The sequence below is a fragment of the Melospiza georgiana genome, chromosome 4 (genome assembly GCF_028018845.1).
Source record: "Melospiza georgiana isolate bMelGeo1 chromosome 4, bMelGeo1.pri, whole genome shotgun sequence".
Classification (NCBI taxonomy): domain Eukaryota; kingdom Metazoa; phylum Chordata; class Aves; order Passeriformes; family Passerellidae; genus Melospiza; species Melospiza georgiana.
In genome coordinates, this window is record NC_080433.1 from 12,643,266 (window position 1) to 12,662,142 (window position 18,877).

General features: G+C 42.6%; 1 protein-coding gene across 2 annotated transcripts in view; it reads right to left on the minus strand.

Moving 5' to 3' along the window:
* Positions 1-16,758, minus strand: part of KIAA0930 (KIAA0930 ortholog) — a 52,056-nt gene extending 35,298 nt beyond the window's left edge. Inside the window, exon 1 of one of the 2 annotated variants that reach the window (XM_058023441.1) lies at positions 16,632-16,758. In XM_058023441.1, coding sequence (XP_057879424.1) covers positions 16,632-16,758 — 127 coding nt within the window. The remainder of the gene's footprint in view (positions 1-16,631) is intronic. The other variant, XM_058023442.1, reaches the window with a different exon arrangement.
* Positions 16,759-18,877: the final 2,119 nt, after the last annotated feature.

Here is an 18,877-nt window from a genome sequence, read left to right on the forward strand (position 1 = left end):
TTGTGAGAGCCAACCATCACATTATTCATCTATAACACCCTAAAGTAAACTGCTTTATTGCACTAAATAGTTATTTAGACACCAAGTTCTTACATTAAACTATTCTACCCCACCAAGTGTGGCATGCACACAGCCATATATTCCCCACATCCATATGCACCATATATTCCAGGAATTTAAATAGACATAACTCTAACTAGGTGTAACTACATATTATCCTGACTTCTAAAGCATGTTTTTTAATTTTTCATAATTATTCTATTTAAAAATTTATCACTAGAGAAGTATTTCCTATATCTCATCCATCTGGTGGTGTCTTTTGAGCTGCTTTGCTTTTTCCATTTAAATCATGCTTTTACCAAACTCAACAAAATTGGTCTTGCTATCCTACACCAATCTCTGAAACCTACAATCTGTTTCCCAACCTTTTCCTGCAGCTCCTACTGTTTTAACCACTCTCCCTCCTGACAGAAACTGCCTCTTCTCCATTAATCTACCCAGAATTAAAGTCAGAACACAGCAAGATTAATGAATATAATACCATGAAATCCTTTTAGGTACTGGTCATTGCTGCTGTGCCTAAGAGCACAGACAGCCCTGCCAGTCAAAGTTACAAACCCTTAATGCATGTCTCACGTATTTAAGGACTTTGCTTGGCCCCTGGGGTATTTATAGACTTCTGAAATGGGGAGAGCAGGCCTCAAACACAACTAGCAATTCTACAATTTACAGGAAAAGTTTAGGAAAAGGAAGGTCTCAGCTGGTTTTCAAAAGAAAATACAGGACTGGGATAAAAAAAAAGGTGTGAGAGATGGCTCTAGCTCACCTAGGAAAGGGCTTAAGGAAGAAAAAGGCAGCCAGAAGGGGTTCTGGCCTTGCAAACCTGCCCAGCTGGAGAACACAAAGTAGAGGGCAAAACACAGAGAGCAGGGCTTAACAACTCATCACCTGAAGGGTCTTTTTCAACATTTATTTCAGGGCCCAAAGGTTTAATTGCTTCCTCAGCAACAAAGGGGAGTTGGAGGGGGTGCAAGGGTTGTGAGGCACAACAATTCTGCACACTGAAATCAGAGAAAGGAGTCTAATCAGGAGATAAAACAGTGAGAGCAGCCAGACAGCTCTAACCATAGCACCTGCCCATTCTGAACAAACTCTTTCACATATTTAGACACTGAATTCAAAAAGAAGCATTCACAAACGATCCAGATTGTACAGAAGTCATGAAAGGTCAAGCCAAAAAACCACCAGAAGAGGGTTGTCTGCCCCCATCACCAGCTCCTTAACTCTTTTGATTTGAGTTAGTCACTCAGCAGCCCTGCCTGACCCTTCCATGTGTCAGGATAAGGCAATATTGTCATCCTGCCACAGAGACAGATCAGTTAAATAAATAAATACCTTCCAAATATTTCACTTGTACTTAATGAGAAACATGCTTTAAGCCATTCTTTTTCAAAAATGCTCTCTGATATGTAGATTACTCTAGCATAAGCAGCGATGAGCCAAAGAGCATCCATGGAAACACAGGAAAGATACCAAGGAGCTATTTAGACACCAATTATCAATAGAAGTATCATCAAGTGTTCTGGAGTGTCCTGACAGGACACCACAGAACTGCAGTTTAACCTCTTGCTACACCATCCCCCTGCCAGCACTTGATCTGCCTTGGTTCATTAAACAGTGACACAAAGAGCTTATTTTTCTTGTCTCTTAGGAGTTTCTTGGGATTAACACTGGGGTATTATTGTACAGCACAATGAAGTTTAATGATCAAAGTTATATATCCAGTAATTCCACAGAGTTACTAAAAGATCCGCACACAAATACCACAAAGTAGCTAAATTCAGATAATCCAAAACTGCATAGCATGAAATTAAAGAAGAAATTTTTCAAATTCCCTCTGTATTACATCTCATAGAGAAACACTACTACTGGGCATCATCTCCTTGGACACACCTAGACTTTCACAACCTACAATTGTTTGTGACCATGAAAACCACAGCTTTTATCATACAGGAGCTGGTTTGGTTTGGGAGTTTTTTAGGGGCTTGGGGGTTTGTTGAGACATTGGGATATTGGGACACAGGAAAGATGATGGATTTTGGACCTGGTTAGCATAAGAGGTTTGATAACAAGATGCCTTGGCAAGAGCAAACAGAACTTTGAGGATTAAAAGAAGATTCAATCAGACTGGTTTACCAGAACAGTAAAATTTCATTAAACTCTGCAAGCCAGAGATGTTGTAATATGCATAAGTTTGTGTATGTGATTTTAATCTAATCATTGCAGTAAGCATTACCAGCCTTCCTAAAACAGTGTATAAGGATTGATAGTCCACAGTAAATTCAGATTCTGATCACTGAATCAGTTTTCCCAGTCTCTCTTCTTCACTAACAGGGGTTTTCTTTCCTACCAATTTCCAACTTTAAGCAATGGTTTTATTCACAGAGAGGCACAGTGAGTGATTCCTGCCTACACACTGTATTCACACCAACTACTTCACAAATATCTTGGGGCACACAGGACCTGGAGCATCCCTTTGCCAGGCTGACAAGTCCTACCCTGCTAGTGAAGTATCCCGTGTACAAAAGTCATCCCCATAGCATCTCTACTGCCCTTCTCTGAACCTTTTCAAGTCTACAATATTAAAAATGACCCAATGCCACAGAAACTTTCTGCACTTTTGATTGCACTGAACACAGGAACAATTACAGGTCTCAAAGTAGGTAATACCAGCTTGCTCTGTGAAGATGATGTTTGCTAATTGGCTAAACCCAACCACAAAACTATTTCCTCTTTTTCCCTGCTCTTCAGACCTCATTGCAGAGCTGTAGCACAACTAAAAGGAAGAAGCCTTATGCACAGGCAGAAGAACAGTGCAGATTTCCAATGTGCTTGTGCACAAGTGGACACATTACAGACCTAAAGGAGAGAACATTAGAGCTTTCACAACCACATGTGAAACTGCACAGCTTTGCATCAAGAAAATTCATCCCAGAGCTCCTCACTTTTAATACATCTTTATCAACAATACCTCACACAGCAAAGTTCAATATTTCATGTGCTTTAATTTTCCAAGATTAAATTTGTAGAAACCCACTGCATCAACAACAGAAACAATTCCACCCACCTGAGGAATGCTCTTAGCACTGAAGAGCAATCGACCAACACAAGTTTCTCACTTTCCTCCCTTGCACTTAAGATCCTGTACAGATGTTTCTCAAGCCAAACAATTCTTTTCTGCTATTTTTTTTAACTGAATTTCACCCAAGAGAGAAGGGATTCACAGAAGTAAACTTGAGTGTGGCTTTAGGCACATCTGCAATGCACAACCAAAGGACAACAATACACAACACAAAGGGGTTCTGTTAAGGACCAAATTGGTTTTTCTGTGGTGAATTGAGCACCTCCTTAAATAGAATACAGCTAAAGGCCAGTAGGACAGCTCCCACAGAGAGCTGTTACCTTAGGAGAGAAGGTACACCATGGGTTAACAGGCATTCTCTCAGCTTTGGGGTTTTATTTTGGTTTTGGGGTTTTTCTACCTATTTTCTCACCAAACTAAGATTTTCTGCCCAGTACTCATCTCACCATTCTAGATATCAATAACATATCTTATCTATATCCCCAACTGCTTTCTAAAGTACTTGTGATCACTTTAGAAAACTTCAGTTTCTGGAACACTTTTAATTCGACTTTCTGAACTTCACCTATAATCTGCCACTTTGATTACATTTACCATGTTTGTTTTCCCTTTGTTTTCTCCCATGTAGAGGAGCACAGGATGACCTTGTGGAAGTCCAACACAAGTTTATAGTTTATTTAAATTGAAGACACATTATTATTAAGTTGAAGACACATGAAGAGAACAACTCAGTTGATCCTGCAACTTATGCTAAGGTTGACACCACAGCCATACAGTGTCAAATATTACAGCACTGGAATGCACTTGATGCTGGCCACCAAAATGCAAAGGACAGGCAAATTTTTGTGTAGTACTTTGAAAGTCCACTAAAAGCGACAAAGAAAAGCATAACTGAACATGACTGAAGTTAAACACTGGTCACAAAGTCTAGCTGGGGTTTCAGAGCTTCCTCAAATTTGGACTCTGATTCCTCACATCCTGGAAAAAAAACCCAGTATTGCTTATTTGTCACTTCATTTCATGCAAGTAGTGAGAATATTGAAGGGAAATAAGTGCTCACTTGCACAAAAGCATCAAAAAATCTCAGAGTTTGGACTCAGGGCTTTGCAGTTTTCTGCTTTACTCTCCTTGGGATGGTTTCTGTGTTACTCAGAAGTGGAAGGTGGGAAAGAGATTACTTTCTTTCATCCACATTTGTTTCAATTCTCCATTTCCATTTTTACCAGCACTTCTTCCACCACAGAAAATTGCTTCATAGCACCATTGCTGACAAGACAAACACAATCTCCTCTAGAAAAAAGATTTGTAAAATGTATTCCTAAAGCTCATACATCTTTCTACAGGTCTCTTCTTTACTATTACACCATATGCTGAGGAAACCATCTTTTCAGTTAATACTCAAAAGCCATTCAAAGTCTGCATAATTAAAAAGCATAAACAACTGTGCACCATCTACAGATTTGCACTTCGAAAAGGTAAAATCCAAATGGAACCATACTAACATGAGAAATATTTTCCAACAAGAGTAAGCCTAGAAGATAAATTTAGAGAAAAAAATCATCAAATATGACAGGTCAGTACGAAAGACCAAAAATAAAGACAGCATTTTATAGACATCTGACAGTTTACTTTAAGTACTAATTCTGGGAAGGGTCAACACAATTGAAAGGATTTGGTTACCTGCTACTGAACTGCAGTGCACAGCAATAATAAATCCATTCTCATCCAACAGTTGTCAGCTCCTTTGCTGTACCTCAGCCTCTCAATGCATGTGGTAGTTCACTTCTCTGGAAATGGCACCCAAACTCTCAAACTATGTGCAATTCCCAAAGGACTGCAGCATCCCTTAAATCCACACATTTAAATTACTCACGAGGGAAGCACCAGAGGAATCACCTTGTTATGCCTTTCCTAGAAACTGCAGAGAAGCTGCTGTGCTTCAGAGCTGGCTTAATTGGGGATTTAGTGCAGGCGTACACATTCTCCTTCAACAGAGGCAACCCCACTGGATGCAGACACTAAATCCAGTGAAAGAGGGACAAATGGTTACACATTTCCTACTGCTGCTTTCAGGATTACCCAGCAACAGTCCCAAACTTTCCAAGACCTAGATCCAAGCTGGAAAGGTCACTTGGCAACTTAGAAAGCGTGCTGGCCCTGCTGGAGTGCACAAACTTGTCTATAATAGCACAAATATGTGTTTTCACTGCTAAAATATATCCTATTTTTGTTCTCTGCCAAAGCAACCCCCCTGATCACAGACTGCTGCTTCTGTAAATTTATGACATCCAAGGTCCCCATTTTCACACTTAATAAACACCACTGTCAAAGTCCTATCTGAGAGACTACTGTGGTAGGTCAGGTAAAACCAGCAAATTGTATTTTAAAAGTATTCCAGCCTTACAAAACTACCCAGACTGTGGTTGTTACTGATAATTTCATGTGTGTACCTCCCCCATCACCTTATCTTTGCCCAGGCTGCAGCTTGCTGTCAAGGCAGAAGGAAGGAGCAGCTATCACACAGCAGCTGGCAGAGAAGCAGAGTTATTTCCCGGCCATACTTGCTCTCACAGACTGGCATTTTCCAAATTCAGTTTCTCTTCTGGTTGGAAACATCGGCAGCATCTTTCTGAGTGAGCTCTTGGCAACCTTACAGTGGAAGCCATAATTCTCACTTACCTTCTACACCACAAACCCACTCACTTCTAGAAGCTGACAACCAACACTTTCACCTATCTAGCAGCCAAGATTTAAAAAAAAAAACTTGTTTGACACTGCCATCTCTTAGCTGAGTGCCCAACCTTATATGCTCACATAAGGCAACCAGTCTAAAGAAGGATGTATTTCTTAAAAAAAAATAAAAGCACTTAAAAAAAACCTATTTAGGGTTGTTCAGGGTTGGGTTGTCCAACAAACTGAGTGTCTTTGCCAGTGCCTGGATATTTCAGCTATTTAGACAGCACTCCCTTTAGCATTGATATTACTGTTAATGCAGGTTTCTAAGACAACAAATACAAATATCTGTTTAGATAGAAATAACAGTGAACTGCCTGCCCACTCACCTCCACCCCAGTGAAATCTCCTCTCATGGCACATGCAGGCCACTCTCTTCAAACAAATCACAGTTGTGTATGGAAGAAAAATGTTTCCTCTAACAGCTGCTCACTTTCCTGTGAAACCATCAAATTGTCAGGAAAGCACAGCCAGGCTGCCCTGCAGGGCTGGAGAGCATCAATGTCCTCATCAGCACCCCAGGTTTGCATGCTGCAGGCACCTCATACATGTGAGGAAACAGACAGTTCTTGACAGTCCCAAGTAAAGCACAATTATTTCTTTTAGTCCAAAACCAAACAACTGGAAGCAAGGAAAAAATTGTCTCTCTGTGGAAATGGTCATTATTGGGAGAGGAGAGGGGAGGGAATTTTATTAACAGATGTGACATACCACCTTCAGTCAGACAGAACCCAAAAACTGCCCTAAAGCCAGCACCCTGCTCCTTAAGGGAGAGAGCAGCTACTGCAAAGCTGCTGTTCTAGTTCATAAACAGAGGTTTAGTCTTGCATTAATATTTCAGCTACTGAAAACATGCCATCCCTTTCCATTGGTAACCAGCATCACTGCTCCAGTTCCTCATCCAAAGGAGAGATGTGCACAGCTGCAAATCCCTGCAGAACTGGAAGGCTTTGTTCATGGGGGTATTGCAGCAACCTGGCCAAGGGAACAGAATCCTGACTAAAGAGTTAAGAGACTTTGAAGCTTTTTGCCTCCAACTACAACGTGTCTATTGTTCAGCACTTCTGCTCTGCTATTTCCGACCTCCTTCCCCTCTCACCCACCACATCACCCTCAACAGGCTAAAAAGAGTTACAAAAATGGCTTATAAAACAACCAGAGAAAGTCACAACCTTTATCTCCTGAGAAATCACTTCTCCTGTCTCATGACAGTGACAAGGTCTCAGGCAGGAACATGTGAGCTGAAGAAGAAAAGTCTTCCTTAGAAAATTCCACACACAAGCACCACAAGGTCTTTTACTGCCTCTGCCCACCACTGGGCTTGCAAACATCCTCCCCTGAGATTCTGATCACACAGTTTATTGCCTTTTGATGTTGCAACTACTTTTTAGAAGTAAATGATATAAATCCTAACATTCTTCTATTTAATCATTACAGCACTGAAGCACAGATCCTGCATTTGAAGAGACACACCAAGGCTTTAGATATAACCACTGTAACTCCAAATTCTCCCTATCCTTTCATTTTCTGTAAATTTTAGGAAATGCCCTCAACCCCAGATTTCACAGACAGTGACAAGCAAGGTAAGCATTACATTTTTACTTGCTGCATTCTTCACAGCATTTTGCTGAAGAAACATTTGTGATTTCATTCAAAGTTTCTTACCAGAAAAGGAGACAGAGGAAGGACATGTCTACACTTGATTTTCCCTTTTTGACCCATTCAGGACAATATAAGCTAAAAAAATCAAACCTGGAGTTTTCTTCATTTCTGGCAGTTGTAGAAAATAATTCAAATTTGAAAGGAACTCAGAGAATTCAAGTTTTGCTGCAAAACAAAAAATCACAGACAACTCCATGTATATGTTTTTTGTTAATAAAGCAGAATTTATGTTATTTACAGGCCAGGTGGAGCTCCTGGCCATGTCACAGGAGGGAAGAGAGGACAGAGAAGACAGCACAGTCTCCAGGAACAGGACACTGAGTGCAGCTGCTGGCACCAGCTACAGCAGCCTCAGAGCAAAACATCAGAGTGAGCTGCAACACAGCAAGTCTAAACTTTTTGTCTCTTTATTTTGAAGATACCTAGAAATGTTACTTTAGAAATTAATTCAAGACAGCAAGATTGTAAAGGTGGCAAACAGAGTACTTGGGATCACACACTTTGCCTGCCTTTCCACTTTTCCATTTGAGACTCACAACCACATTTTCCTTATTGGCTTCTAGGAGCAACTAGGACTTCTAGGATGCTACTCAAGCGTAGAACAAGTGCAAAAGGATCATTCTTCCATTCAAAAATACTTCTGTTGTGTCACAGGATTAATGCATCCTATTAAATATACACACACATATGAGTACTTAGAAATCTATCACCAAATGAGTTAGACTGACAGCTGTTGAACAGAAGAAAGGGAAAAATCTCATAATTCCATTCTGGTCATTTTTAAAGCACCTAATGCAAACATTTAAATTGTTGTTCCTTTGAAAGAAAAGCCACTGATGAGGAACAATCCAGAATGAATCTGAAGAGTCAGAGCAAAGAACTCAGCATAATGCAATCTATGATTTTATTTTCAAAGATCAAAGAGGATGAAATCAGTTTCTCTTTAATCATGTAAAACATGGGCTACTAACAATTGAAATGATGTTTTGAGTAAAGTTTAGTCACCCTTGTTATGAAAAACAAGGGTCATCTGTTCAGACCTTCATTATTTAGGCAGAATTAAACTACTCATTAGAAACAAACAAACAAACAAAGGTACCTCAACATTCCTGCAAAGTATATAAAAAGCTGGATCATCATGATTCAGAAAGACACCAGAGTTTACAGAGCTTTATCTCCAGGTTGTACTGCCATGAACTTGCTGCTTTCCTTCTGAGAGGATGAGATGAGGCAATCACTAAGCAGGAGTGACTCCCTGAGGCAATAAACTCATCCCAAGACTGATTATTTCTCTCATACTGCACACCCTGTGTGTTGTTATTTTATTATTTTATATTACAGAGCACTGAGTTTTATGGAAATTTGAAACCCACCTCTCAGGGTCCTTTAAGGCAGGTAAGTAAAAAAATCTCTTATTGGAAATGTCACACTGCTAGACATCCAACATCTCCTGGATCTGCTCTCCAACAACATAGGGGAATAAATTTCCAGGGAAATCCTTCACAGCTCTTAGCAGAATGTTATAAATGCATTTCAAAACACTTCCCTCATTTTGTTTCAACATCTCCAGGCAAATCAAATCAAGCTCTTCATAGTGCAAAGACAGCCAAAGCTTCACTGGCATTTTAATCCATTTCTCAAGATCCTGCTGACCACACCAAGCCCTGCAAGGTAGGACCAAGAACTCCCAACACACTTCTGCCTTTTATCCAAGCTTAAGACATGCAAACAGAGTTTGGAGCTAAAACTCCCTATGTTACTGCCAGACACAGCAAACCAGAAATAATCTACCTTCCACCTCCATGTGCTCAAAGGAAACCCCACCTCAGTGCTCACCCACATTCCTACAGAACACCTGACACAATGCTGCACCAACAGATTGATAAAAATGGGAGCAACACTTAAAACAATATTCCTGACACTTGAAATCACTCTGGGTGTGGTGGCAGGGCAATTCCTGCCATGGGAGCTCATGAAAAGCTGGGTCACTGTTGAGCCACAAAGATTTTCAGCAAAACCAGGGGCAGCCTCAGCCTGAATCACTGAGCACATCTTGCCCAAAAAGGAGGAACAAAAAGCCCAATGATGTCATTTTCCACAGGGAAACACCACAAAGTTCAAGAGATCAGGCCACCTCAAATGCACTTCTGCACATCCAGCACACTGCTGTACCTGGAAACAACCCAGAATACTTCAAATATGGAAGGACTGATGATTGCCTGACATCTGCTCTGCCTTCTGAGATAAGAAAGAAAATTATGCAAAAAAATACCCTGAAACACCAAATGCAGCCTCAATACCAGCAGCAGTTTCCTCACTGCTGTGGCAGGACAGAGATGGCTCCAAAATGAACTTCACATCACAGTACATCACCTGCCTGCAAAATACACATTCACCTAAAGGGACTTAACTTGTGGCCCCTAAGAAAACGTGTCTAGGGAACGCCCAGAGGAGGAAGATAAAGAATATTACTGTTTTCAGGGTTCAATTTCTGCATAGTACTAGCACTGTCTATCCTAGAGACCAGGTAAACCAAAACAACAAAATCTTGTTTTAAAGCCCTGAGATTGCAGAAAACCTTATAAATCTTCACATAAATAATATAATCCACATATCTTTTGTCCCTTATAATTTGTTCCTTCACATAATATGATTTGCGCCTTAAACAGTAAGAATTCAGGGGGAAAAAAATTCCTTAGGAGTGTTGGTGCATCTGATTAACTTCAGCCAACAGAACTAGTGCTGCAGTGTGCCCAGGTGACCACAACTCCACAGCAGCAGCAGGATGCTGTATCTGCTGCTCCTGTATCCTGCATTTTATTTCCTGCACAGAGAAAGGCAATCAAAGCCTTCTTTATGAGCACACTCCCCCAAAAAGAGCAACCTTGCTTCCCTGAAATTCACCCTGCTTAACCCAAGGGACTGGGTTAACAAAAAAAACCAGCTTGTTTCACACACACTTTTAAAGGCTCTCTGTAAAAAGCAGCTTCACTATTCAGTGGGCTCCTGACACCATGAATTGATTTCGTACAGACTTTCTCTTTCCATTTTATTGTTCACTTCCAGGTAATACTCTAAAACATCGGTGAGCTGCTACGTGATCCTACTGAGCCAGATTACAGGGGTAAGCAGATGCAATAATCATCAGTCACTGTTTAACTGCAGGGGTTTGGTTTTCCAGAAATGCAGCTGGACATGAGACACTGTGTATTTTTCAGCTATTGACATTGTGTATTTCAGCTGTTTCAGGTATTGACACTGTATATTTCAGCTATTGAAAAGCCTGCATCCTCTGAGCTTTCTCTGTTGATCAGCACCCTGAACACTAACACTTAGAGGGGAGACCAGCACACTTCATTCTTCAGGAAATTCCAGTTTTCTTTCCTTGGAAAGAATCCAAACAGATGGAATGTTAAATCTTTGAAAGGTCCATCCTGAAACTTACAGGTAAGATGTGTCCTAATCCCTCAGACAAACCTCCCACCCATCTTAAATTCCAAAACAGAACTCAAGACTCCCAAATGGATTTAAAATTTACTAAAGATTTAGAGCACACTAACAGGACAACAAAACTAAGCAGTTAATGTTGCTAGAGCTACAGTATTGCATAAATAAGAGATGGGTGGTCTTATTTATATAAAAAGGAGGATACGAAACAACAAAAAAAAAAGGAGGAAACAACAAAAAAAAAAGGAGGAAACAACAAAAAAAAAGGAGGAAACAACAAAAAAAAAGGAGGAAACAACAAAAAAAAAGGAGGAAACAACAAAAAAAAAGGAGGAAACAACAAAAAAAAAAAAGGAGGAAACAACAAAAAAAAAAAAGGAGGAAACAACAAAAAAAAAAGGAGGAAACAACAAAAAAAAAAGGAGGAAACAACAAAAAAAAAGGAGGAAACAACAAAAAAAAAAGGAGGAAACAACAAAAAAAAAAGGAGGAAACAACAAAAAAAAAAAAAAAAAAGAGGAAACAACAAAAAAGAGGAGATCCAGCAACTTCTGCTAGCATCCACAAATGAACAGCAGCAACATGCCATGCTTTAGAAACTTAACTGCTCATTTTGGTAAGGCAACAATGTTCTGGAAGGTATTTTGTGGGATTTTTTTTTTTTTTTTGGGTGGTGGTGTTGGATTTTTTCCTAGTTTTTAGAAAAATCTTGCCTCTCTACTTCAGCATCTCCAGTCTGAGTTTGATAATTTGAGCGTGTACACTCCTGAGCAGGACATGAGAAATCCCACAAGGTTTCATCTCTGTTTAAATGAAAGAACAAACTAATAACCCAACTGGTATAAAAAGGTGTGAAAGCTGTAATAAAAGAGAATTTGGTATATTATCCATGTGGCATGGAGTATCTGTCACACTCCAGACAGAAGCCAACCTTCAGCAGCCACATGACAAATCCCTGAATACACCAGTGGGTGATGGAAACCTGACAGGTTATTAGTGACAGCAGCATGAACAAGGCTCTAAGGAACAATCAGAACAGAATTTTAAATGAATCCCCTTTAAAAAACAAAACCAAACAAACAAAAAAAACCTCACAGAAATAGGGATTAACCCTGGAGAGCTGCAGCCCTAGAGTTTGGCCCCAGATTGCTGTTCTGCATGGCCTGACCCCACAGGGAATTCCTAAACTTGGCTGTAGAAGTGACAGGATGGGATCTCAGGACACAAAACCCTTGGACAAGCAGAAATGCATTCCCATCCCCTGGACAAAGCCACTGGATCTGAGTTTGCTCCACCTGTGGTTTCTCCCACACAACCCCATCCAATGCTCATACACATCAAATGTCCTCTTGTATGGGATTGCAGAAATGTTTTCCAGACATTTTTCAATGCCAGGAAAAAGAAAAAAAAAAAAAAAAGGCAAATCAGTTTTATAATAGTCTATCTTTCACACTGGAATTTCTTGGCTATTTGCTCATCTTTATCCAACTACAAATCTGAGGTTCAATACCTCAGGGTATTTACCTAAGGGTAAACTGGTTGAATCACTTTGAAATCAAAGTATCTACTTTGACTCTGATTTAAATAACCTGTTCTGGTCTTGCATTGTATTTGCACTTTCTAGAACTCTTCCTGAAAAGAAATACAGATTCCTCTTGGTTGAATGTTGTGGGGGGGCATTTTTGGTTTTGACTGATAAGGAAGCTCCACTATAAGAACTTTTTTATTTTACTATTTGTAAGTTTCTTACATTAGTATCTTTTTTTTCTCCTCAGTATTTGGCTATGCATTTTTTAGTGAACACTCCATATTCATTAGCTGCAGAGCACTTTATAAATAGGGCAAAAGGAATTGTGTAAATAATAAAGTAAAAATAATAAAAAATGTCTTTTTAAGGTGAAAAAATTGTTCTAAATAAAACACCCTCATTGGTGAATTGGGTTGTATACATGTCTTAAGTTTTTTTAGGACAGATGTGATTTTCATTGACAGATCAAAAGAAGAAAAAGCTTTGCAGCTTTTGTAGTTTCTCACCTTTGACTCCACAACTCCCAGAACCACAAATGCAGAATGTTTTGTGTCTGCTGGAAAGTGACTCCTGTCAAACCAGTTCTGTGCTGCAGAGAATCCTCTGCAGGCACTTCCACCTACTCTGTGGATACACTTTCTTCAAAGTTACAGACACAATTACATCCTTCTGGAATATTATAATTTAATTAAAAGTTACTACACTATGAAAGAATTAAGGCCGGAATATTTCAAATCCAAATTAATTCTCCTAATTTTTCATTTTAACCTCTTTTTGTTTTCCAAAAAAATTTCTTCCCCTGTTCTTCATCGTTTTCCCCACACTGTTTCCACCACAGGGACCAGCATTTGCTGTGTGCCACCTCACCTTCCCTTCTCTCAGGAAGGATAAAGAATTCTTTCCAGGTCTTACTCATCAATGTGGCCCATGAATCACAGCACAGTTTTCTCTCACATGATGAGCCCTGAGGTTTGTGCACTGCTGCACAAACAAGCCCAGGCAACCTCTGGCTCTGAGGATGAGCATTCCTGTTTCTGCTGCCCCTGGGCCAAGCACACTCTGCTCTGCTCCAGTCCCAGAACATCCACAGGAAAGCAAGCAGAAGGAATTCTTCATGACAGGGAACACCACTGGGCCTCTCTGCTGGCACCTGGAACAGGTTCCTGTTGCACACCTCAGTTTTCAGCTGCTTGTTAAAGCCCCATGTGCTGCACTCACCTTCTTTTCCCACTCTCTAGGACTTCTCCATTTTTGACCCACCACATGTCCCCATTACAGACTAGCCACAGTTCAAGAGATTGTTCAGATCTACCCATTTATTTTTTCTTACTCATCCCAAATTCCAGCAGGAATAAAGCCACACTCCACCCAAACCCACTCTCCTACTCCAAAAGCAGGGCAAATTGTCGCTCAATGACAGGAAATTAAGTATCTGAAAATGTTACACATTAGTATCAGGAACCACCAAAAATAAAACACTCCCCAGTTCAGGGATTTGGCCAAAAGGAAACTTTAGACCCTTAAAAAGTTAAAAAAGAAATAACTTTAGAGCCAGGAGTGTGTCTCTGGCAGCCTGGCTGAGGACACACACAGCACATCCATCCTTCCCTCAGGAGGAGAAGTGTTTTGCCACAGAAGTGTTGCAACCAGCAGCATTTCAGAGGGGCCTCAGTGAACAACAAACACCAGAGCTGTCCAACTGGGTGACACCAGCAGCCAGCCAAGAGTTCCTGGAGAGACATCACCCTCCCCAGCCTGGTAAATAATGACATGAGTCATTATTTTGAAGTGTTTACATAAACAGGACATTACAGAAAATCCCATCACATGAGGGGATTTACCTTTCTGAACAAAGCCTGTCAAAATGTTTATGTGACATTCTTGAAACAAAGCAATTCCTCCCGCCAAACCTCAGTGTCAGCAAAAATGGCAATTTTCTCCTCCTTGGGCTCACTTCTAGAAAATACAGAAAATGGGACCCAGTGAGTCCCATTTTATTGTTGGGAGAGTAGCAGCACTCAGGGAAAAGCCACTGTTGGAGTCTTTGCCAACTGATTTGAAGGGAACTGAAAACAACAGGTTTCACCTGCTGATACAGCTCAGAAGGACACGGCCACCACAAAAAACCCCACCACAAATATAAAACCAGCTGTGGGTGGGCAGCTCCCAAAGCCCCACAGGTGATGTGCTACCCAGGCACAAAAGGCAGACAGAACCTCTGTGCTGAACCCAGACAGGACTGTGACTGCTTCCATGACTTCTGAAATTGAGAAAAATCTGCTGTGCTGCCAGAGCCCAGCACAGCCCAGGCTATTCCAGCTGCGCCTTGCAACAGCTTTGTACAAGGCAGACATACACAAGTTTAAGCTCAAAATCACACCTTGGCTTCATCTACAGTTTCTCCTAAAGATGGTTTTTCCTAAAGGAGGTATTTAAACAGTTTACTGACCTGGCAGCAAATCACAGCTGAGGGGAAAGAGCTCTCATCAGCTGAGACTGATGATGTTGAGGATCAGGGAACACACTGCAAAATGCAAATCTCCACAGCCAGGAGCAGCCCCTCAGTGCCACGAGCTAAGCAGCTCTCCTGAGGTTCACCTTTCTATTCTTCACCTGGTAGAAAGGAGTTCCACTGTGCTGTTCCTTCGTCCCAAAGCCACTCAGCGTGATGGGCTGCTGTGGATGTGTGCTCAAACACAAGCAGAGAAGAAGTATCTGCATGGTCCTACCAGCTGCCACAGATTTTCCCTTTCCTAATTTTAGCAGAAGAAAGTGATGGCGATATTTCTCTTTATCACAAATTCAAACATGAGATGGCCAAACAGGACCTGACAGAAGCTTTCCAATGAATGCTATCTCACAGGCATTTAATTTTCATTTACAATTTCTTTGCCACAACATTTTACTTGCTTTATTAGGCCCTGTAACATTTCAACACTACATTACATCCCAGAGAGCCAATTCTATCAGAAAAAAAGGCATAAAGAACCAAGAATCATTTCTCTTTGTTCATACAAGAGTCCACTCTGTGGCAAAGCAAAAGGGAAGAACAGAGAGCCCATTCCTTCCAAAGGAGACCACAGCAAGCACTGACAGACAAACTGATGCACAAAGGCAGAGAACCAGAGATTCCCCATGTTCATCCAAACCTCAGAGCCTGTAAAACCTGAATAAGAACTTATTCTGAGCTTTTAACAAAGACTCAGAAATGGCTGAGACTTTTGGGGCCTTATAAACAAGCTGAGGAGAGAGGAGTCATTAATGAAGAGAAACAAGTGTTGTACATCACTTTTCATCATTTGAAGCACTGCCCCTGCAAGAACTTCTGGATATTCACCCCCTTAGAACAGAGGTCCAGTTCTGGCTCTACAAAAGCTTTGAATAAGGTAGACAGAAATTTTGGATGCAGAGAACAATTTCCATGATCTCTACTGCTGCATATAAAAATAAGTAATTTATATTCATTAGCCTGGCCAGAAGAGTTTCCTGATGTGAACAATTTTGGTTAATGAGCTGCCATACCATTCTGTTGCCTAAAGTCGACCGAATTTCCACCTGAAACTTCTGTTTTGCAGCGCATAAGCTTCGCCAAAACCTAAAGACATGCTGGGTGAAATTGACATCAGTCGAGATGGAAACAAACAAGACAGAAAGCTCAAGAAATCCTCCACGGTTTAAGAAATTACCCGACCTGCAAGAGCCACAACATCCTGTGCTTACTAGAGCGCGGCGAGCAGAGTGAAGTCATTTAAACAGAGCAGGGAGGCGCCAGCCTCGCAATCTCCAGAGAGCCGCACAACAGCGAGCGCTGCCCAGAGGCGCCCAAAATCGCTTGTTTCCATCCCAAAACACACGATACGCTTCAGAAATACAACACGGGGTGATGTGCGCGGTGCTGCCTGAGCGTTTTTCCCCACAAGGGCATTTCAGACAATGGAGCGGGGATGATCCCCAGGGCTGGGGCGGGCAGGAGGGGCCGTGCCCGTGGAACACAACAGGTGCTGCTGCTGTGGGTGTTGTTGGGAAGCGGGCGCGGTGCCGGCCCGGGGCTGAGGGTGCTGCTGCTGCCTCCGGGCTCTCCCGGCCCGGCTCGGTTCCCGCCCGCCCCGCCCGACTCACCGAGGCCGCCGAGGCCGTCGTGCCGGAGCCCGGCGCGGCTCCGCTCCTCCGCTATGGCCCGCAGCATGTGCCGCAGGGAGCGGTCGGGCTCGCCGTCCGCCTCGCCGTCCCTCCGGGCACAGGCCATGCTGCCGGCGCCGAGCTCATGTCAGGCCGCCGGCAGGCGGCACCGGGGCCCGGCACGGCAGCAGCAGGCGCCTCCCGGCCCCGCTGCCCGGCCGCTTCCCCCGGGATGGTCCCGCCGGCCCTCACGGGACACGGCGGCCGCTGCTGCCCCCGATCGCTGCCCGGCCGCGCTCGCCGCTTCCTCCGCCTCCCGCTGCTGCTGCGGCCGGGCGGCACCGGCAGGGCCGGCACCAGCCCCGGCACGCCCACGGGGCGGGCCCGCCGCCACCGTCATCCCCGGTAAGCCATCCTGCGTCCCCGACAGCGACCGGCATCCTGGGAAACCCGTCCTGTGTCCCTGACAATCCATCCTGCATCCTGGGAAAGCCATCCTGCATCCCCGACAGCGACCGGCATCCTGGGAAAGCCATCCTGCATCCTGGGAAACCCGTCCTGCCTCCCTGACAAGTCATCCAGCATTCTAGGAAAGCCGTCCTGCATCCCTGACAGCAACCGGCATTCTGGGATCAGCCAGCATCCTAGGAAACCCATCCTGCATCCCGGGAAACCCCTCCTGCGTCCCTGACAGTCCATCCTGCATCCCTGACAGCAACCAGCATCCTGGGAAATCCATCCTGCATCCTGGGAAGCCCATCCTGTATGCCTGACAATCCGTCCTGCATGCCTGACATCAGCTAATATCCGGGACTACTCACACAGTCCTGTGTTGTCATTACAGTGCAACAGTTCTATTGTTGTTACATTGCAAGGGTTCCATATTGCTATAATTTCATACCTCCTTGATGTTTCTTGTAGGCAGCTCCTCCAGGCACTGACTCTTCCTTGTCCTCACAGCAGCCAACTGACTCCAGTTCCCACCAATCCACTCTTTTATAACATTCTTCTTATTGGCTACATGTGTGGCCTGTTAACATCAGGCCTGCTCCTAATCCTCAATAATTAACCCAGCTGCAACTCTTTAGGGGTTAAGATTACTTTCCATACTACCTTTATTTACTTATGTTCTATCTCCCTACAGCTTCCTTCTTGCTCTCCTGTTCCTGTCCCTCTGTGGGGACAACACCCAACCAAAGGTGTCTGCTGAAGTCACTGCCAAGATCTGTCACCTCTTCCCGAGCATTAGAACCTATTGTGAAAATCAGGAATTGATCTCAGGGAATAACCCAGCTTGTGCTGCAGAGATTGGATCCCACATTCTCCTGCAGCTAGGGGTGCTTGTCCACAGCAGATTCCAACAATGGCCAAAACTTCCTCAGAAATTTACCATTTTCTAAGCCACCATTGGAGAGCAATATCACCATCTTCTCAGTTCTTCTGCTAACAATTTGTTCAACATTTTTTATTTACAATATTTCTTTAGCCTCTCCTTAGTTCCTAAAAATACTGTAAAGGCTTAGGCAGAATGTTCTTCTCTCTGAGTCCTATTTGAAATTTGGCAGGCCTTGCAAGTGGTGGTGGGGCGAAGCAAATGGATCAGAGGACTTCAAGCCTGAGTTGACAGCATTTGAGAGTTGGGCTTTTTGCCACAGCACAATAAGAAAGAAAAATTATCAAATACTGCATGTCCATTCTCTGCCATGACATACATTTAGCCCATTCACTTTCATGTCAGCTTTTGACACCAGTAAGTTAACAATCAGACACCTGATGAATGCATGTCTTGGTTTGAAAAACAGGGGTCTGCTAAGGAAGGCAGGAGCCTCCCTTGAAATAGAGAATGTAAACCCTCTCCTTCTAAATTATTATTATTTTGAAATTAAGGGGCTCCCAGGCAAAGATATGGGAGCAGGAATAGCAATTGCTTTTTAGGGAAAAAATAAAAATAAAATAAAAATGCAGTTATACAAAGCAACAGTGACAGAATATGACCTGACACCCTGTGGGTCAGGGTGGTTGCACAGTCCCATTAAATGGTGGCTCAGCCCTCCTGCAGTGATAGAGGTGGTTCTGGTGGAGCAGGGATCCTGTAGAAGGGTGGAGTTTTCCTCTGAAGATCTGGTGGTGCTGTAGATGGGCCTGGTCTTTTGGAAATCTAGTGGAAAAGAAAGCTGTTCCTCTGGGAATCCAGTGGGAAAGGCTGTTACTGGTGTTTCAAATCTCTGATTATATCCAGGTAGGAA